The 20,732-nt window shown below is 35.4% G+C and overlaps 1 protein-coding gene across 1 annotated transcript; it reads left to right on the top strand.

Annotated features, from left to right (window-relative positions):
* The first annotated feature begins 1 nt into the window (after nt 1).
* Nucleotides 2-20,449, top strand: Mcee (methylmalonyl-CoA epimerase). Its single transcript, XM_026406970.1, has 3 exons — nt 2-93; nt 8,821-9,158; nt 20,064-20,449. Exons 1-3 carry the CDS (start codon nt 48-50, stop codon nt 20,214-20,216), a joined length of 537 nt encoding a protein of 178 aa, XP_026262755.1. The 5' UTR covers nt 2-47; the 3' UTR covers nt 20,217-20,449.
* Nucleotides 20,450-20,732: the final 283 nt, after the last annotated feature.

Raw genomic sequence — 20,732 nt, 5'->3', positions numbered from 1 at the left:
CTCGTCGGCCCTGCAGCCAGTCGGGACCTAGCAGGTAGCTTCCCAAGATGGCGCGTGTGTTGACGGCCGTGGCGGGGGCTGCGTGGGCCGTAGGTGAATACCGGGCACCGTTGGGATCACCGTGGGGCGGGGCGGGGCGGTGTGCGCCGAACCGGAGGTCGGGGCGGAGGAGACCACCGGTGGCCAACCACCTGGGTCTAAAGCGTCCTGCCCTACGAAGCCGCCTTTCGCAGCTTCTGTCAGCACCTTAGCCAGCGGTCACTTAAAAGCAGGGGGAGCGGGACGGGGGCGGGGGCGGGTGTCTTAGTGTGCCACCCTGTGAGCTGTGTGTGGGACCTGCAAGGCAGGGACAGATGAAAAGGAAAGAAGTAAATGGAGGAGAATCTGAGTGTTCACCGCATACCATAAGACATTGGGGAAAATATAGAAAAGAGGCCAAGTCCTGTGGACTTAAGCTGAATTCAAGCATGGAACCCCTGCAGGAACAACTGAAAGTCAGTGGGGTAAAGAATACCAAAGAAATATCTTACCCACGTGCCCTAGTGTATTTATCATCTTCTATATAAACAGAGAAGTATTTTGAAACTCCTCAAGGTCGCTGCACCTCCACTTTTTTTTCTTTATGTCTACATGGAATCTGTGATGACTAATGGTCAAGTTTTCTGAGTTTCCCACTTTCTCCTCCCTCTTTTTCTTCTCTTCCTCTCTTTACAAACGCAAGCATTCCCCCCCCCCAATCTGAGATTTCCTATTTGATATAAGTACAACGTGATAATTACCAGACTTACTCCTGAACATAGTGTGGCAAATCCTTCAGCCAGCACCTTCAAAAGTGTTCAAGGAAATAGTGGTTTTGGTTTTGGTTTTTAATTTTTTTAGTTGTAAATGGACACAATCTATTTATTTTTGTGTAGTGCTGAGGATAGAACCCAGTGCCTCAGCTTACAGGCAAGCGCTCCACCACTGAGCTGCAGCCCTAGCCCAGGGAATAAAGTTTTATTAGGTTTCTCTCCTAAAAAGTGTCCTCTGTAGTCAGCCTATTGAAACCTGAAGTCCTAGCCATCCATTGAATTCCATCTCAAACTGGATCAGTTCTTTATTGATCACTCAAGCCTTTCTCATTAGTCACAGAATTTCTTAATTATCTAACATGTCCAAGGTTAAGTGATGATCCATATGCAAAGAAAAAGTGTACTTAGTAGGTTTAGCTGTCTCAACTTAACATCAGTTTTAAAAAGTGAAATATATGTATACACTTGAAAAAATACTGAGCACAGTTAAAATGAATATCTAGTTAACATAATATTCAGATTTTGTTAACAAATTAACACTATTGGCCTTTATATCCTTGGCAAAATACAGGTCAGCATTTTAGCTCACATACCATTGCACATAACTCTTTGTAAAAAACTCATAAAACGAGGGCTGGGGATGTGGCTCAGGCGGTAGCGCGCCCGTCTGGCATGCGTGCGGCCCGGGTTCGATCCTCAGCACCACATACCAACAAAGATGTTGTGTCCGCCGAGAACTAGAAAATAAATATTAAAAATTCTCTCTCTCTCTCTCTCCCCTCTCTCATTCTCTCTTTAAAAAAAAAAAAAACTCATAAAACGAAAAACTTTCTTGTTATTTCTTAGCAAGACATCTCTTAGGTAATTGCATAAGCCAAAGACATTGAAAACTGAGAATTGAAAGAATGGTAAAGAATTTTAGAGGAATGAGAGTTAAACATAATCATTTAATGACATCAACTTCAATGTTTGACAGACCAGGGCTAGTGGCCCCACTTTGCAATTTATTGTGATATTGAGGAAAATCACTTGTGATCCGTTTAGCCTATTTCCTTATTTCTAAAAAGATGAGGAAAATAATATTATCTAATCCATAGAATTTTTGTGAGGATTAAATAAAATAACATTCTCATTTCATTATTCTTTGTGACCATTATTTCAATGGCTACAAACACTAATAGGATGAGTCAGGCTACCACATGGTACACTCCCAAATCAGTATTTGTAATTTCAGTTTGGTTAGGCAGGATTACAGATTTAGACAATACTACATAGGAACATTGATGCATAAATCTTTAACAATGAAATAAGCCCACAGGTCTATACTGGAAAGGTCAGGTAAAATCAGCCAGATTTTACCCCAGGGGATTCTGTACTTCACTATTAATAAATCCCAGCTGTTAACAAAATATAGAAAATACCTAGAGATGATTTGGAACATACTAGCTTTGGGGATAATAGCCAGCTTATAGGTTCTTATAAAGGCATAATGTGTAGTTTCTATTTGTTTATGATATTAAAAGAAGTTTCCAAAAATTACCAGTCATGATCAGTGTATGTTGGAGAGTTATCATTAGCAACTAATTTTAACTCAGCAAAATGGTAAATCTGTATTTCTACACTAAAAATTAAACAGAATACTATGCTTCTAATACCCCCCCACAGCAAAACTACAACATGATATCAATCGCTAAATACTCAATTACTACCAACAATGTTCTCAAATTGTAGCCCACACAATTTTCTAGAGAGAAAGGAGGTGAGTGGTCTCCTTATCATGAAAAATAGTAAACTGCATTAATGAATGAAGCAGTGAATACAAAAGCACTGTGTATACAAGTTATTTTAGCTATTGAATGAGATTGTAGCAGAAGGGCAATACTGTGACTGAGGTGGTACAGAGTTAACTTTCATGGGATCCTGTAAAAGCATAAAGTACATTAGTAGTCAGAGATGCTTACATTTGTAAGCAAGTTGTTGATATAACCTTTCTAAGGGTGCCAGTAATGGTAACTCTTGGTATTTATTATTTACTTTGTGCTGGGCTCTTTTTTCAACTCTTTATATATATTTACCATTTAGTTTTATGACATTCCCTATGAGATAGATACTGTTTTCATTTTATATATGCAGAAATACTTGTATAAAGTGGTAGAGTAACTAGCTCAGTAACACAACTGAATGGTAAGGTCAAGGTTTGAATTAGAACATTCTAGCACTAGAGCCCATATTCCTAACCATAAGGCACACTACTGCCTCTTACATAATAATACTTGAACCTAAAATCTAAATGTGAAAATGAAAATTATGTGAAGGTTGCACAACTTTGCAAATTGCCGGGTTTCTTTTCTCGCGACTAAAAGGCTCAGGGGTCACTCTAGTTAAACTGGGCTAACTGGGCTGCACGAAATAACCACACAAGAGACACAAATACCTTTTTCTTTGGGGTCGCTGTGACGGCTCCTCTGACCTTAAGGGTCTGCAGAAAGAGAGCCAGAGCACAGAGCTGACCCCTTTTATTGAGGAGAAGCTATTCAAATTAGGCAAGGGGTCAGGTTTCAGGGGGCTGAGTCTTTCTTCATGATGTCCACTGTCAGCAGGTTGACTGACACCTGGGTAGGCCACACCCAAGGGCACAGTAAGAGAAGGGGACACACACAAGGCACTTCCATGGAAGATTCTATCCTAAACAGGGCAAGGGGTTATATTAAAAAGCAACAGGTGAGCATAGCTGCACCCATGGGGCTGTAGGAAGATACACCCATTTCTGTGACTGAGGGCCTCAGCACCCAGCTGGGGAGTGTAACTCAGTCACCCATAAGGTTGGCTTCCCACAGCAAATATTCTAAAAACTACTGAATTTACACCTCAAATTGGTGAACTTCATGATATGTAAATTATAAATCTGTTTTCTAAATATAACTGTTGAGATAAAGCTGTTGAAAAACTTATTACAAGGGGCTGGGGATGTGGCTCAAGTGGTAGCGCGCTCGCCTGGCATGTGTGCGGCCCGGGTTCGATCCTCAGAACCACATACAAAAACAAAGATGTTGTGTCCGCCAAGAACTAAAAAAAATAAATAAATAAATATTAAAAAAAGAGAAAAACTTATTACAAGTGATTAGTCACAATTTTATGACACTTTATATACAATGTTAACATCTAATTTGTTCAAATACTAAGTACCCATATGAATTTCAGTATAAACTCTTTTTTTTAAAAAGAGAGAGAGAGAGAGAGAGAGAATTTTTTTAATATTTATTTTTAGTTTTCGGTGGACACAACATCTTTGTTTGTATGTGGTGCTGAGAATCGAACCCGGGCCGCACGCATGCCAGGCGAGCGCGCTACCACTTGAGCCACATCCCCAGCCCCTCAGTATAAACTCTTGAAGGTAAACCTTTATTTATTTAGAAACTGTCTGGAAAACCTAATCTGAAATGCTAAATCTGAACTGAAACAAAGGCATGTTATTTTTAAGTCAAAACAGTAGAAGTTATTAGTAAGAACATGATTAATGAGAACTGATACACAGGAAGTTAAGAATTAAGAGTTAACATACTAGATTTTGTAGTTATATATATTTATATTTATATATATATATATATATATATACACATACACACACACACACACACATAACTCATATACCACATTTCTGATGTGTGTGAAAGTAAGTTGTTTTAAAATGATTATTCATCTTTACACTCTTGGTTTTTAATCCTCCTATTTTCAAGTATTTTACATGTTTATTCACACATAGTTACACTTTGTAGTTTATTTTTATAAAAAAACCCTTATTGCAATAATTACAAATGACCCACTGTGGAGTTCAAAGCAATACAATTGTACTGAACACTTCTGAGCTCAGAGACAGAAATCTAATTCTAGAGTGGAGAGTTCCTACCAGTTGGGTGAAAATATGAAATAATATGTTTTAAAAAAGTTAGTTTGATGGGTTGGGCTATGGCTCAGAGGTAAGTGCTCACCTAGCATGCATGAGGTACTGGGTTCGATCACCAGCACCACATAAAAATAAAATAAAGATATTTTGTCTACCTATAACTAAAAAATAGATATTTAAAAAAAAATGTTTGAGGGGCTGGGATTGTGGCTCACCGGTAGAGTCCTCGCCTAGGATGCGCAAGGCCCTGGGTTTGATCCTCAGCACACGTAAAAATAAAATAAAGATAGTGTCCAACTACAACTAAAAAATAAATATTTGAAAAAAAAATTAGTTTGTGAAAATCATTTCACATTATATACATATTTAAAAACTTTGAGTACATGCAATTTCAGTTTGTCCATCATATCTCAGTAACACTGGAAAAAAATATATATATGTGTGTGTGTGTGTATGTATTGTCACTAATTAATCAATAATCACTAATATATATAATACACACACATATATTATTTAAAAGCCTTTATTCCCTGTTCCTTACCCAGTTTGCTTGGTCTACAGAGTTTTACCACAGATTTTTACTGCTAGGATTGTTATCATTCCTCCTAATTTTCATCTTCCTCTTCCATATCAAGGTAAAGTTCACATAACATAAAATTAACCATTAAAAAATATACAGTTACTAACAAACACAAGACTCTGGGTTAGATCCTTGGCCCTGGGGAGAAATAAAAATGTACAATTTAACAGTATTTATTACACTTGCAATGTTGTGCAGCTGTTACCTTTGTCCAGTTCCAAAACATTTTTGTCACCCCAAAAGTAAACCCATTCATATTAAGCAGTTGTTTCTGTTCCCTCCTCCTTCCAGCCTCTGGCAACCATTGTTTTGCCTTCTGTCACTATAGATTTACCTATTCTAGATATTATATATAATTAGGATCATACAGCATGTGACCTTTTATGCCAGCTTTCTATCACTAATATTAGTTACATATTACATATATATTATACATTCATCCACATTGTAGCATGTATGAGTACTTTACATCCAGATGATACTTCCTTATGTAGATATGAATAATATTTCATTGTTTGTCTATTGGGAATGCTGCTACTGTGATTGTTAGTGTACAAGATTTTAAATTCCTGTTTGTAGCTATTTGGGGTACTTAGGTGTGGAATTCCTGGGTCATATGATAATTTGTTTAATTTTCTAAGGAACTGACAAACCATCCCTTTACAGCTGCACCATTTTACATTTTTATCAACAAAATACAAGGGTTCCAGTTTTTCTACATACTCATCAACACTTGCTTATTTTGTTTTTCTTGGTGGCTGTGAAGTAGTATCTCATCATGGATTTGATTGGCTTTTCTTTAATCACTAATATTATTGAATATCTGATATGTTTGTTGGCCATTTTTATATCCTATCCTTTTTTTTTTTCTTTTTTTGGTACCAGGGATTAAACTCATGGACACTCAACCACTGAGCCACATCCCCAACCCTATTTTGTATTTTATTTAGAGACAAGGTCTCACTGAGTTGCTTAGCACCTCACCCTTGCTGAGGCTGGCTTTGAATTCATGATCCTCCTGCCTCAGCCTCCCGAGCTGCTGGGAGGCATGCACCCCTGTACCTGGCTCTATCCTCTCCTTTTAAAGAAGCTAAATTATTGAATTTTCATTGGTATTGCTGTATTTTTTTCTATCCTAATTCTAGAATGCATGTCTTAGGGGCCAAAGAAACCAACAAAGAATTATATTGTATTCCTGAAACCATTTCCTATCTCTAGAGAAAAGATAAACCTAGGTGGCTTCAAAATCTTGAATTTTTACAATATGAAAAATGCTGTGGTCTCTCTAACATATAAAGTAGATTTTGTTTTCTATTAAAAAAAAAAAACCTGTCCTGGTAAATCAAATGATAAAATAGTTATAGAGGAATTCTACAGTGAGGCTTCAAATAACATGAATTGGCCTTCATTTTCAGTGACAAGAGTTTTTTCAATATTCCTAAAGCAAAGTGGCATAGGGTATAAAACTTTGCTTTCATTTAAATATCCTATAATTTCTTCCTTTAACATGTCTGTATATTCAAATGGTTATGATAGTGTTATATTAATTATATTAAGTATTTTATATTATATTAATTAATTATATTAGTCAAGGATCTCTACCTGCTCCATCTCTTATAGAAGTAATTCTGTTAAGGACAATCCAGATACCAGCACAATATTTGACATACCCTTAAACTTTCAATGACAGTAGTGTGCATACTACCCAAAAGCTCGTTAATCCTTTATACAATTTTTTTATAATATAAATACTTCATTAAACTTCCATTGCAAGTTGCACATACAGTAAACATGAGAAGAAAGAAAGGAGGAGCAGCTTGCAATGATTTTGTTGGTCGTTAGTCTTTGTAAAGTTCATTATCACCACATCTCTGCAGAAAATCCCTTGTGCCACTCAGCTAGAAAAATCATCATTATATATCAGTAACAGTAAGAATGGATGAATTTGTTGTATATCTATGTATGTCTGGTACTGTATTGTTTGGGCAACAACTATCTACACAACAAACAAAGTTACATATTTAGTGGGTAATACTAATTTTTTAAAAATCTGAAATAACAAATGATGGATAAAAAAGCACATCACTTCTAGTAAAGATTGGGTATTCTTTTTTCATTTATTTTTATTTTTTTAAATTTTATGCCATTATATAAGGATTAGGTATTCTTTTTATGTAATTTCATTTCAATTGTACATTTATATGTGTGTGTGTGTGATGCTGAGTTTGTGTGTGTGTGCATATATATATGCTGAGTTGTAATACATTTGGATTTCATAATAGCAGTGAGTCCATAAAACAGAACTATATTGCCCTATTGGTAATGAGAACCTTTAAGTATTTCAGTAACCCATAATATAGACTGGGGCAGGCTAGAAGACCATCTTAGGCTGAATTTTGTGTATCAGGTTAAATAAAACAAAATAGTATCACTTTAATTTTCTTCCTAAAGAAAATTTCAGTTAAGAGGTATTTTATTAGCTATAGCTGTGCTGTACTTGGTACTATGTAAAGTTTTTTTCACTACCCACCTATTGTTTAAAAAAATACTGTATATGATCTTCATCTTGCTATTTCATACCAAGTTATTAAGTGATATAGTTTTACATAATTATATTTAGACTTCATACATTTATGTATTTTTCATTCTGTTTGTGGGAATGGGAAAGTCTTGCAGCCTTCTTCAGTTACTGAATGAAAGGAGGTTTCAACTGAATGAAAGGAGATTAACAAAGTTCTGCCTCTACTCCTTCAATATGACAAAAAGTTTGGTGTCAGAGAAAATTCTCATAAACTAACTATTGCCTTGATCTTTGCTTATCCTCCCAACAATGATATATTTTCCTTGGTTGATAATCATTCAAATAAAATACACATTAAAAAAGTATTGTATAGATACGCATTTCATGACTTTATTACAGATTATAAACAAAAACTTGTGTTTAGGTGGGAAAGTGGCTTGCTTTTATCATTAAGTGTATGTTGTATCACTGTTACATTCAGACTTAACCCCTTCAGAGTTTAACAAGTAATTCTTAATATGCCATTATACTTCAAGTGTTACCAGTAAATATAAATGATTATAAAAAGTGTCATTCTTTGTTCAAAATCCAATTGAAGTTCAGAATTAGCTGTGTGTGTGTGTGTGTAATAGTGGGAATTGAATCCAGAGACCCTCTACCACTGAGCAATACCATAGCCCTTTTTATTTTAAGACAGCCTCTCTAAGTTGCTGAAGTTGATCTTTAACTTGTTCTCTCTTGCTTCAGCCTCCTGAGTTGCTGGGATTACAGGCTTGCACCACTGTGCTTAGCTCAGAATTACTTTTCTTAATTTTGGACAATTAGCTTTTTAATTCTGGGCAGCACAGAGTAATTTTAACATAAGTTTTTCCATTTATTTCCCCTGAGTTAATTTCAATAATTAAAAAGAATAGACATTAAATAATTAATTTTCTTATGTATTATTTGTTTAGTTTTTTTAAATTATAATTTGAAATGCATTAATTCTCAAAAGAAGGATACCAATGACTGTTCAATTTTTCAGGGTGTTTTTCAAAATTCCTAAATCCAGTTCCAGCAGTGAGAAGTTTTTCTGCATCACAGTCCTTGCATCAGGTGGCAGATCCTGTATGGAATCTTAGTCGACTCAATCATGTAGCCATTGCAGTGCCAGATTTGAAAAAGTCCACAGCATTTTATCAGAATATTTTGGGGGCCCAGGTAAGTGAGGTGGTCCCTCTTCCTGAACATGGAGTATCTGTTGTTTTTGTCAACCTGGGAAATACCAAGATGGAATTGCTTCATCCACTGGGAAATGACAGTCCAATTGCAGGATTTCTGCAGAAAAACAAGGCTGGAGGAATGCATCACATCTGCATTGAGGTATTTTTATTATTTTATTGTTCGTATTTTAAATCTCTCATTAACAAAATGTGTTTTACTTTTTAAGACAACATATAGTCACTGTCATCAAAAATTTTATTAAGTTCTTTAAAGGAAATAAAAATCTTCAAAGGTGAATACACACACACGCGCACATACACACACACACGTGTGTGTGTGCGCATGTGTGTGTGCGTGTGTGTGTGTGTGTGTGTATTCTCTTTCCTTCTAGAAAACTGTAAAAATAATGTATTTAATTGAAATCTAGATTCAACCTCCACTGAAAAGGCCACCAAAGTTGGGTAAAACATAATCTTTATTCTAGGTTTTATCTATAGTAAATGTTTTCCCATGTAATAGGAATGTAATTGTTTTCACTATCATAGGCAAATAGGAGAAGCTGGTGAAAGATTTTATAGGGTAAGAATTTCCATACACATGCAAAGTATTCTTTTCTTTTTTCTTTTGGTACAGGGGATTGAACCCAGGGCCTCATACAAGCTAAGCATGCACTCTACTACTGAGCTATACTCCCTGCCTAAAGTATTCTTATAATTATTTTCTGTCCTTAAAATTTTAATAACTTCTTCCTTTTATAAAAGCAGTACATTTTCAGTTACTGACTGTGATTTTTAAGATTTTCTAAATTGCATTTGCTAACAATTTCTGAGAAAACACTAAGAAATGTTAGATGAGAGCATTTTCATTATAGAACATTTATCGGTAGAAATTCATGTTCAGATAACTGCCTTTTAAAATACCGGCAATGCCAATTAGGCTTCAATTTAAACTAATTTAGTAAGACAAGTCTATTGATAATAATAGTGAGATAATTAATATTTAGGTCTCATTCCTAACCCAGAAGAAAGGTGGGTCGATTGTAGAATGAAGTTAAGGATGTATTCAGTTTGTTGTCTCAAACACATATGAGAACCTATAATATAGACTGTTCTGCGTACTTAAGATTTAGCAATGAATGCAACATGGACCATGTTCACAGTTAGAAGGAACAGATATTTAAATAAGCAAGTAAATTATACTGTGATTAGTTTAATATTAATATATGATTTAAGATTAAGATTAACATATGTGTCTTCTCAGTGCCCAAACAAAGGGAAGTATTGATCATTCTTACCAGGCCAAGGAGCTGGGAATGTTCTTATAGAGCATGAGTTACAATGACTGTGAAGGGATTCCCCAGATGAATAAGAGGAAAAAGGTGTTCCAGGCAGAGGGAGTAGCATGTGGAAAGACATAGAGTTATAACAACTAATACATACTGAGTATCTTGCAGTATATGAAGTACTAAACATTCATTATTTTCTTTAATTCTCATAACTAATCCATGAGGGTGCTATTAATCCCATTTAACAAGTAAGAAAACATATTTTGTTAACTTGCCCACAATAGCATTAGTTGTAGGTGGCAAGGCTGGGGTTCAAACCCAAATTTGTTCTGATTCTAGGGTCTGCACTCTCAGTCATGAGGCCATTTGCTTTCATTGTATTACCTGAGCTTAAAATTCGAAGTGGCGGGGGCTAGGGATGTGGCTCAAGTGGTAACGTGCTCGCCTGGCATGCGCGGGGCGCTGAGTTCGATCCTCAGTACCACATGAAAATTTAAAAATAAAGATGTTGTGTCCACCTAAAAAACTGAAAAATAAATATTAAAAAAAAATTCTCTAGGGGCTGGGGTTGTGGCTCAGTGGCAGAGCATTTGCCTCACACACGTGAGGCACTGGGTTCGATCCTCAGCGCCACATAAAAATAAGTAATTATAATAAAAAGATTTAAAAAAATATTCATATTCTCTCTCTGTCTGTCTGTCTGTCTCTCTCTCTCTCTCTCTCGCCCTCTCCCCCCTCCCTCCCTCACTCCCCCTCTCTCTCTTCTCTCTCTCTCTCTCTCTCTCAAAAATTTGAGGTGGGGGAGCTATAAGGTATTAGACCAGGGAACTATACAAAGTCTAATATTTAGTCTCCATTTCATTCTTAGGAGGTTACTTTGGTTGCAGGTTTTATCAGTGGACCTGAGGGTTTGTGTAAGCCCCACAGGATGAGAACAGGACCATCTGCCTTTGAATCTACTCTCCTCTCTCCCACACTGTACTATCTGTGTTCTACATCAAGAGAGCCTATGCCTTCAAAGGAGGCTGACTGTGTAAGTTAGAAGTTCAGTGAAGTAAAGAAAAGTGAAGTTCAGTAAAGTAACAGCAAATTCAAAAGTAGAGATCAAAAGGGAGAAATAATAATGTATATAAGTATAAAATAAAGGTAGGTAATAGGAAAAAATATGCAAAGTGGTTGTTTGCTACTTTAGCCTGACATCCATCTATCATCATTCCACAACATGCACAAAAAATAATGGCTTAACTAGAGATTTTATTTTCTTATTCTCAGTCTAAAAGTGAGCTGTCCCAGTGATGGGGCAACTCTGTCATCTGTAATATATGACTGACAGGATTGTTCCAGGCATCACTATTTACTAGTCAGAGGGAAGAGAAGGCACAGAGAGAATATAGGACAAACAGCTTCAAGATGATCTAAATGCCAGGTATGGCCATGTACCTATAGTCCCAACTATTCAGAAGGATGAGTCAGAAGAATTGCAAGTTCTATGCCAACTTGGGCAACTTAATGAGACCATGCCTAAAAATAAAAAATAAAAAAGGACTGGGGATGTAGCACAGTAGTAAAGCGCCTCTGGGTCCAACCCGTAGCACCAAAAAAAGCAAAAAAAAAACCAAAACAAAACAAAAAAAAAAAAAACAACAACAACAAAAGAAAAAACATAGCAAAATGTAAAGAAATGCTCTTATTTTCCAAGTCGTCACAATATCAATGACTTTTGTGTGTTTTACAAATTTTTTCATTGAGCACGTATGCCAAATGAAAGGAAAATTTTATAACTTTAAAATAAAAGACTAATGAGGTAACTTCTTTTCCGCATGCTGGGATATGGTCTTCATTCAAGAAGACAGAAATTACCCCTTTAAAAAAAAAATCCTTATTTTTATGTGGTGCTGAGGATCAAACCCAGTGCCTCACACATGCTAGACGAGCACTTTACAAAAAAAAAAAAAAAAAAAATACTTTGTAGCCAGGTATGGTGATATGGTGCCTAGAGTCCAAGCTACAGGGCAGTCTGAGGCAGGAGCCCTCTGTTGAGCCAAGGTGTTATAAGCCAGCCTGGGCAACATTGTAAGATCCCATCACACACACACACACACACACACACACACACACACACACAAAGTCTCTTCTCATTTTGGCTTTGGCTTACAATAAACCCCAGGAATAAATACTTCTACTAGTGAACTCTGTATCATAGGTTCCCATGTGTGTGGATTTTATAGTATGACAAAATTTTCAGAGAACACAGCAAAACAAAACAAAATGGGGTGAGATTTTTTAACTTTCTGTGCTACTAAAACCACCATCCAATACTAACACTTTCCAAAAGAAAGGGCATTTTATTAGAGAGAGAGAGAGGGAAAAAAAAGTAATAAAGTGAGAAATCTTTTTGGAATAAAAGAATCCTGTTGTATCAGTCATCTTTCCATCATTGTGACAAAGTACCTAAGAAAATCAACTTACAAGAAGGATTTATTTTATCTCATGGTTTATAGATTTCAGATCATGGTCACTGGGGCCTGTTACTTTGGGCCTGTGGTGGCAATGAACATCATGTTGGGAGCAGATTCCAAAGGAAGCCTGTTCACGTTATGGCAGCCAGGAAGCAAAACATAAGAAAGAGAGGAGAAAAAAATGAGGAAGGGTGGGGTTCCAATATCCCCTTCAAGAATAGGCTCCTAATGACTTAACTTCCTTCCATTAGACCCCACCTCTTAAAGGTTCTACCACCTTCCAGTAGTGACATCACTTGGGGTCCAATCCTTTATACAGGGTCTTGAGGGCCCATTCAAGATACAAACTAAGATACTTATCAATTAAATAAATCTACAGGTTTATTTTTGAGTTTTTCCTTTAAAAAAAAAAAAAACAGTTTTTTTCAACTGGTGAACATTTCAGGGGAGATGAGCATTTGGGAAATACTGTCCGTAACAATCACTAGACTGCATAGAAACCATGCAAACTTAAAGTAACATACACATTCTGAAATAATTCCCAAGAAAACATAAAAACTTCTAAAACTTGCAAAGTAAGAACAGTGTTAGGTTTGTGTAATTCACTTAGTTTTTAGCTTCAGGGGAGAGACAATTGCAACGTAAATATTTAATGCCAACATTTCATTTTAACTTTCATAGATTTAAATGAATTTGAGTATTGGATTCATTCATTATTGACATGAATTTACACCATTATAATTCTGTGTAAAATAATAGCCTGTTTATTAAGTCAATCAAAATTTAAAGCACTATTAAAAGTGGCACTTTATTACTTGTTCATAAAAGTTTACTTGTTCATAAAACTAGAGTTACATAACTTAAGATTAAAAGATGTTATTTACAAAATGACTTGCCTTCCAACAAATAAAATTGCATTGCCATCTTTAGATGGGGCAGCTGAGCACAAAGAAGATATAAGACCAAAGAAGATTCTGAATTCTGATCATAATAATCCAAACATTTTTAATTTGGATTATTGCCACTTAATATACAATGACAAAGAAAATCAGTATAAACTCACACACAAGAATTTGAAGTGAGAATCTACCCACATTTTCATTAATGACTCTTAAGGCTTTAGAGAGTTATCTAATGTACAACTTTGATTGTTTGACAGACTATAAAAGCACTTTTAAAAGACTGAAAACACATTTTTAAGACTTAATTTCTCAAATAAAATTGCTTTGCATTTCTTAAAACTATCGAATATACTTTCAGCTCAGAAAATTAAGACATTTTTCTTCCATTCTTTTTATTACCACCAAACAAAACATTCAGAGTACTCTTAAAGAATTGTAAATTTTATAGCAACACTAAGAGAAGAATTAATACGCGATACAAGATCTTTAAAATCAAAGCTAGTGATAGAAATAGTAACAAATAAAGATGCCAGTCTAATGTTAATTAGGCATGTAAAAAAATGAACCTAATTTAAATCTTAGAGGATACGCCCTGAGCATCAGAATTCTACATATTTATACTTAAGTAGAATGTTCTCTAAGTTGAACATTCATGAAGAAAACAGAAGTTACCAAAAGGGCAATATGAAAAGACTCATGATTATATTATGAAAAATTTCAAACATACAAGAAGTAGAAAAAATAATGTAATGAACCTCCAAACATCCATCATCCGGATTCAACACCCACACCATCTTTCTTTCCCCTTTATTAAAACTTTTAGTAATTTGCAACTTCATTTTGCCCCTATTCAGTTTGTATCTCTAAGAAGTAAATAACCATAATGGCATTATCCTGTTGATCAAAATTAAAGGTAAATCTTTAAAGACATCTATACACAATTTGTAAATCAAATTTTCGAGATTGAGTTACCGGTGTCTTTTTGTAGTTGACTTGTTCTAATCAGTATTCTAATAAGATTCACTCATTACATATAGTGATTAATCTCCGATTCTTTAAAAAATATTAACATCTTAACATTAATATGATGCAGTTGTCACCATTAATGAATAAATAATGATCTATTATAGTACACTAATGTACATTATTCAGACTTCCTTTGTTTTTACCCAGCATCCTTTTTTTTTTTTCTGGTTATACATGACAGTAGAATGCATTTTGACATCATACTTAGATGGAGTATAACTTCTCATTCTTCGGTTGTATAGTTACACCAGCCATGTAATCATATATACACATAGAATTGCATATATGTCTAATTCATTATACTGTCATTCCTAACCCCCATATCCCTCTCCTCCCTCTGTCTAATTCAAATTCTCTCTATTCTTCCCTAGCCACCCCCCATTGTGAACTGTCATCCAAATATCAAAGAAAACATTCAACCTTTGGTTCTTTGAGATTGGCTTGTTTTGCTTAGCATGATATTGTCCAGTTCCATCCATTTTCCAGCAAATGCCACAATTTCATTCTTCTTTCCAGCATCCTTTTTCTGTTCCAGAATCCCCTCCAGGATCACACATCACATAATCATGTCTCCTCTTTCTCAGACTTTCCATGTTTTGATGACCTAGATACTCTTGAGGATTTCTGGCCAGATATTTTGTAAACTATCCCCCACTTGATATTTGTATTTTTTTCTTCTGATTAAATGAGGTTATTCTGGGAAGGAAGACCACAGAGATGAAGTACCATTATCATCACATCCTATCAGGACAAATCCTATCAACATGACTTGTCACTGTTGATATGAACCCTCATCTCCTAATTGAGGCAGTATTGTCAGATGTCTTCACTGTAAAGTTACTTTTTTTTCCTTTCTCTTTCATACTGTACTCTTTGGAAGGAGGTCATTATGGGATGTCCACACTTCAGGAGTAGATAGTTGTATCAATATGTGCTTGTGGATATTTATTTTATACTTTATCCCTCAAATCATTTTAGCTTTGACCATTGAAAAACTCTTTTGTTTGGCACTTGTGTCCCTTTGGCATACCCTATGATTTTTTTTTTTTTTGAGAATTTCCTTATTTCCTGGGACAAGGTTCTCCAAACTCATATTCCTTACCCTAATTCTAGAACCAGTTGTTTCTCTAAGAAGCTTTGGTTCTTATTACTGGAAAATGGTGTTAGAAACCAAGATGGGCTCTCTAGGTGTGCTCATTGCTGCTGGTGTATCTTTGGTCTAGGCCCTTTGAAGTAACACAGAAAGGAAATATGTGTTTATATACTGTACGTTTAAACTTATGTGTAAATATTTCTATATGTAAACCATGTTGGGCTCACAAAATAACATAAGCTCATGAATTTACACTGATGTCTCTAACTCTATCACTTGAATCACTCTGACCTTTCCCTTGCTTCTCTACATAGCTCCGAATCCCAACTTGGGTATGTATATATGAAAAACTTGGCACTCACCATCTGATATTAGTATTATTTTTTTGTTTGTTTGTTTTACTTAGTTATACACGGCAGCAGAATGCATATCAATTCATTGTACACAAATAGAGCACAACATTACAATTCCCTGGTTGTACACAATGTAGAGTCATATTAGTGTCCTTAATTATTCAGTTTCAGTACACATATATAGTTATTGTATGAGTTTCCTGGAGTTCTTTTTTTTTACTTTCTTATTTATATATGACAGCAGAATGCATTACAATTCTTTTTTTGAGAGAGAGAGAATTTTTTAATACTTATTTTATAGTTTTTGGTGGACACAACATCTTTATTTTATTTTTATGTGGTGCTGAGGATCGAACCCAGTGCCCTACACATGCCAGGCAAGTGCGCTACCACTTGAGCCACATCCCCAGCCCAAATTTTTAATATCTTTATTTTATTTGTTTGTTTATTTTTTATGTGGTGCTGAGGATCGAACCCAGGGCCTTGTAAGTGCTAGGCGAGCGCTCTACTGCTGAGCCACAACCCCAGCCCATACAATTCTTATTACACATATAGAGCACAATTTTTCATATCTCTGGTTGTATACACAGTATATTCATACCAATTCATGTCTTCATACCTGTACTTTGGATAATAATGATTATCACATTCCACCATCATTAATAACCCCATGCCATCTCCCTGCCCCTCCAACCCCTCTGCCCTATCTAGAGTTCGTCTCTTGTAAAGAATCACCACAAACTCAGCAGCTTAGCATAACAAAAATTTATCCTCTCATGGTTCTAGCCTATCCTCTAGGCTAGAAGTCCAAAAATCAAGAGGCAAAAAATATGGAGAGGGGTGGGGCAGGGTAAAACACTATGAAAGGAAAAGAAAAGAGAGAGCATAAGAGAGATGAAGAATGTGGTCAAAAGTTCTAGCACAGGGTGGAGTCCTGGAAAGGAAGGCAAGAGAAAAATAAAATAGAAGCAATAATTGAATAGTCAACAAGGACATTACCAATCTGATGTAAGATATCAACCCATACATTCATTAAGCTCAGCAACCCCAAGTAGGACAAATGCAATAAAACAAAAAACTTAAGCATACCATCATCAAGCTGAAAACCAGGATGAAGGTCAAATCATTTAAGCAATCAGAAAAAAGACACAAAAATTATAGAATAACATGTATTAACACTAGTTAAGTAATAACCAAAAATCCCTACAATTTAGAATTCTAATTTCAGCTAAGGTGGAATAACAGAGAGCAGTTTATCCTCCTCCTTGAAACAGTGTAAACAAAGTATACCAAAGAGTGGTTGTCTGGCATTGAATGTCAAGCAGCAAAGAAAGCTAATCCCCTGAGAGAGGGGAAGCAAATAAAAGGACGCTTGCAATTTCTCAACCAGATATGGCTGAAGAGTTTCCAAGTCTTCCTTGCAGTACAGGGGAATCCAGTGGAACTTCACAGTTTTGCCAAACTGAGAACCTAGAAGTTGGGAGTCTGAGGAAGCCTTGGTTCTTCGTGCTTGGTTCTTGGAGTTGATAATGTAATGTGCTAAAAGGAGAGAGCTTCATAGATGCCCCAGAGATATATAGCCTTTCACATTGCCATCTGAGAATCAGGTAGGGATGCATGTTAGGAAGCTACCTGTTGCTGAACGCAGAGCCCTCTGAAAGGATCAGAGGGAACAAACATCACACAGAGGTGAAGTGGTTTGTTCTTGCCAGTCATAGTGGAAAAACCTTGAAATACATGGGGGCAGTGGGTAGAGTATTCAAAAGTGCTTTCAGGAATAAGAGAAATTAGTCTAGACTAGAGACTGTTCCAATTCCATCTAACAATCAGAACAAAGCTCAACAATATTTATAGAAATTTTTAAAAATATGGTAAAGGGCTGAGGTTGTGTCTCAGCCGTTGAGCACTTACCTAACACGTGTGAAGTACTGGGTTCAATCCTGAGCACCTCATGTAAATAAATAAAATAAAGGTGGGACTGGGGTTGTGGCTCGATGGTAGAGTGCTCGTCTCACACGTGTGAGACCCTGGGTTCGATCCTCAGCACCACATAAAAATAAATAAAATAAAGATATTGTGACCGTGTATAACTAAAAAAAAAATTAAAAAAAATAAAACAAAGGTATTTTGTCTACCTATAACTAAAAAACTATTTTAAAAAATAAAATTGACAATGCCTGACTTTGGTGAGAACTAATTTTCCGAAGAATGATTCAGTGGGTGTGGCCACTCACTCAACCAGCTCATGCATGTTCTTTTTAGAAAAAAATGAGAATAGAGCAGCTACCATACAAATTAACATGAAATGAACATAGTCATAATGTAGGCATGACTAGGAGTTTTAAAACATTATAGGAATACAAGTAGAATGTATATCATATGAAGAAGTCATAGTTTATGGTAACATTTAGTATTCTCACTAGTTGTTTGGTCAGTTTTAGAATTCAATATACAACCTTTGGTTCTTTGGAAATAAGATTACATAAATATTAACATGTTAGATCTGTGTGGTGGGAAATCAGTCTTCTATTATCTTCTGCTACCCCTCCATACACCCCCACTTTTGATATTTGGAATGCTATTAAGTCATTGAATTCTAGGGTGAGTTCAGACTGCCTTGGAATGTGGTCATTTAACCCATTTCCAGGTTCCCTGTCTGAGAGGCTGACTTTCCAAGATAGAGGAGGATCATTTCTTTATTATTTCCTAGACTACAAATAAATATGAAGCAAGTAGAAATAATTTAGAAGAGAATTACAAAATTATAAAAAAATTCTCGATTTTTTAGAATAAGAATAACATTTTTATAGCAGTTTTTTTGAGAGAGAGAGAGAGAATTTTTTAATATTTTTTTTTTTAGTTTTCGTCTGACACAACATCTTTGTATGTATGTGGTGCTGAGGATCGAACCCAGGCTGCACGCATGCCAGACGAGGGCGCTACCGCTTGAACCACAACCCCAGCCTATATTTTGATAGCAGTTTAATAATGATTTTTATGTATTTCAAGTTTAAATTTCAGAGTTAATAACCAATTAATTTGGGAAGGGAAAACTCTGTTACCTCATTTTAATCTATAGTCAATTTATATGGTAGGACTATTGTTAGCTTTCCATCACTATATCAAATAAATACCTGAAATAATAATTTTATAAAGAAAAAAGGTTTATTCTGACTCACAGTTTTTGAGGTTTCAGTTCATGGTTGGTTAGCCCCAATGCTTTTGGGCCTGTGGCAAAGCAGCATGTCCTGGCAGGAAACACACGGCAGTGGAAAAACTGCTCACCTCATGGCTAAGGAGCTAAAGAGAGAAAGGAAGAGGAAGGGATTGAGGTCCCACTGTTCTCTTCAAGAGTACATTCCCAATTACCTGAAGATTTCCCACTAATTTCCATCTCCTAAAAGCTCTGCCACCTCACAATAGCACTACCCCAAGATTCAAACTTTTACCATGTGGATCTTTGGAAGATACTTAAGGTCCAAACTACAGCCTCCTCATTTCCTTGGTTTGAGGAACACAAGGTTCTCAGGAAAAAACAATTTGTCCAAAATCACCAATATTACTTCCAGAAGAAACTATGATAAAGAGAAGGACATACTATTTAAGTTATAACGGGTAACATTTACCCACAATGAGTTTTTATGGCATTACAATTGCTCACCTAAGATTTAGTAACTTCATTTAGTTCTCTGTTTGAGTTTATTTTTCATTATTTTTTTCCCATCCTGGGACTTGAACTCAAAAGTCTCATGCATGTTAGACAAGCACTGTGCCACTGAGCTACACCCTAACCCTGCTTTCATTTCATGTGGTGGCTTAAGAATAGTCTTTTCCAAAGATAGAGGAGATAATGCTGTGTAAGTTCTCAAAGTTGTTTCTAAGTCTTTATGATACTATAACTTGCTATATTTATGATCTTATTTATGTTCTTATTTCTTTTTTCAAGGTGGATAATATAAATGCAGTGATGATGGATTTGAAAAAAAAGAAGATCCGTATTCTAAGTGAAGAAGTCAAAATAGGAGCACATGGAAAACCAGTTATTTTTCTCCATCCTAAAGACTGTGGTGGAGTTCTTATAGAACTGGAGCAAGCTTGATTTATATTTGCAAGAAACTTAATTAATTTCCCTAAAAACCCTTTTAAACACTATCAAGATGTATTATGGTACTGCTTCCAAAGTTAAAGACTAAATTACAGAAATATTAAAATTATGTAATATATGTACATACATATGTATAAATTAGATTTGGAAAAAGCCTTGTTTATTAAATGCTTAGGGAAAATTATTAAAATCATATTCATAGAAATAAATTACTCCCATTTAAAATAGTAATTGAGTACAGTATGTTATCTATTTAAAGGGTGTGGATGTGGCTGTGTGAAGCAGATTAGATGTACAAAGGAGTTATGAAAGTATACCTGAGAGTTACATGACATATTTGAGACAAAGCTGTTTTCAAGAATGTTAAAAACTAAGCTTTTAATTTTTAAAACAATTTTCCAAAGTCCACAATTTATTTTTAAATTAAAATTTTTTGCTTTTTATTTTTTCATTTTAACACATTAATTTATTAAATTAATTTTTAACAATTTTTAAAATTAATTGTACATA

This window comes from Urocitellus parryii, chromosome 6 (genome assembly GCF_045843805.1).
Source record: "Urocitellus parryii isolate mUroPar1 chromosome 6, mUroPar1.hap1, whole genome shotgun sequence".
Taxonomy (NCBI): Eukaryota; Metazoa; Chordata; class Mammalia; order Rodentia; family Sciuridae; genus Urocitellus; species Urocitellus parryii.
This window is presented reverse-complemented; position numbering and strand designations above follow the sequence as displayed.

Bases quoted from the DNA above. Each gene is read 5' to 3' on its own strand.
- Mcee (XM_026406970.1), top strand. From the start codon at position 48: ATGGCGCGTGTGTTGACGGCCGTGGCGGGGGCTGCGTGGGCCGTAG. The intron at 94-8,820 runs GTGAATACCGGG...TCAATTTTTCAG, and splicing joins GGGGGCTGCGTGGGCCGTAG to GGTGTTTTTCAAAATTCCTA. The intron at 9,159-20,063 runs GTATTTTTATTA...TCTTTTTTCAAG, and splicing joins TGCATCACATCTGCATTGAG to GTGGATAATATAAATGCAGT.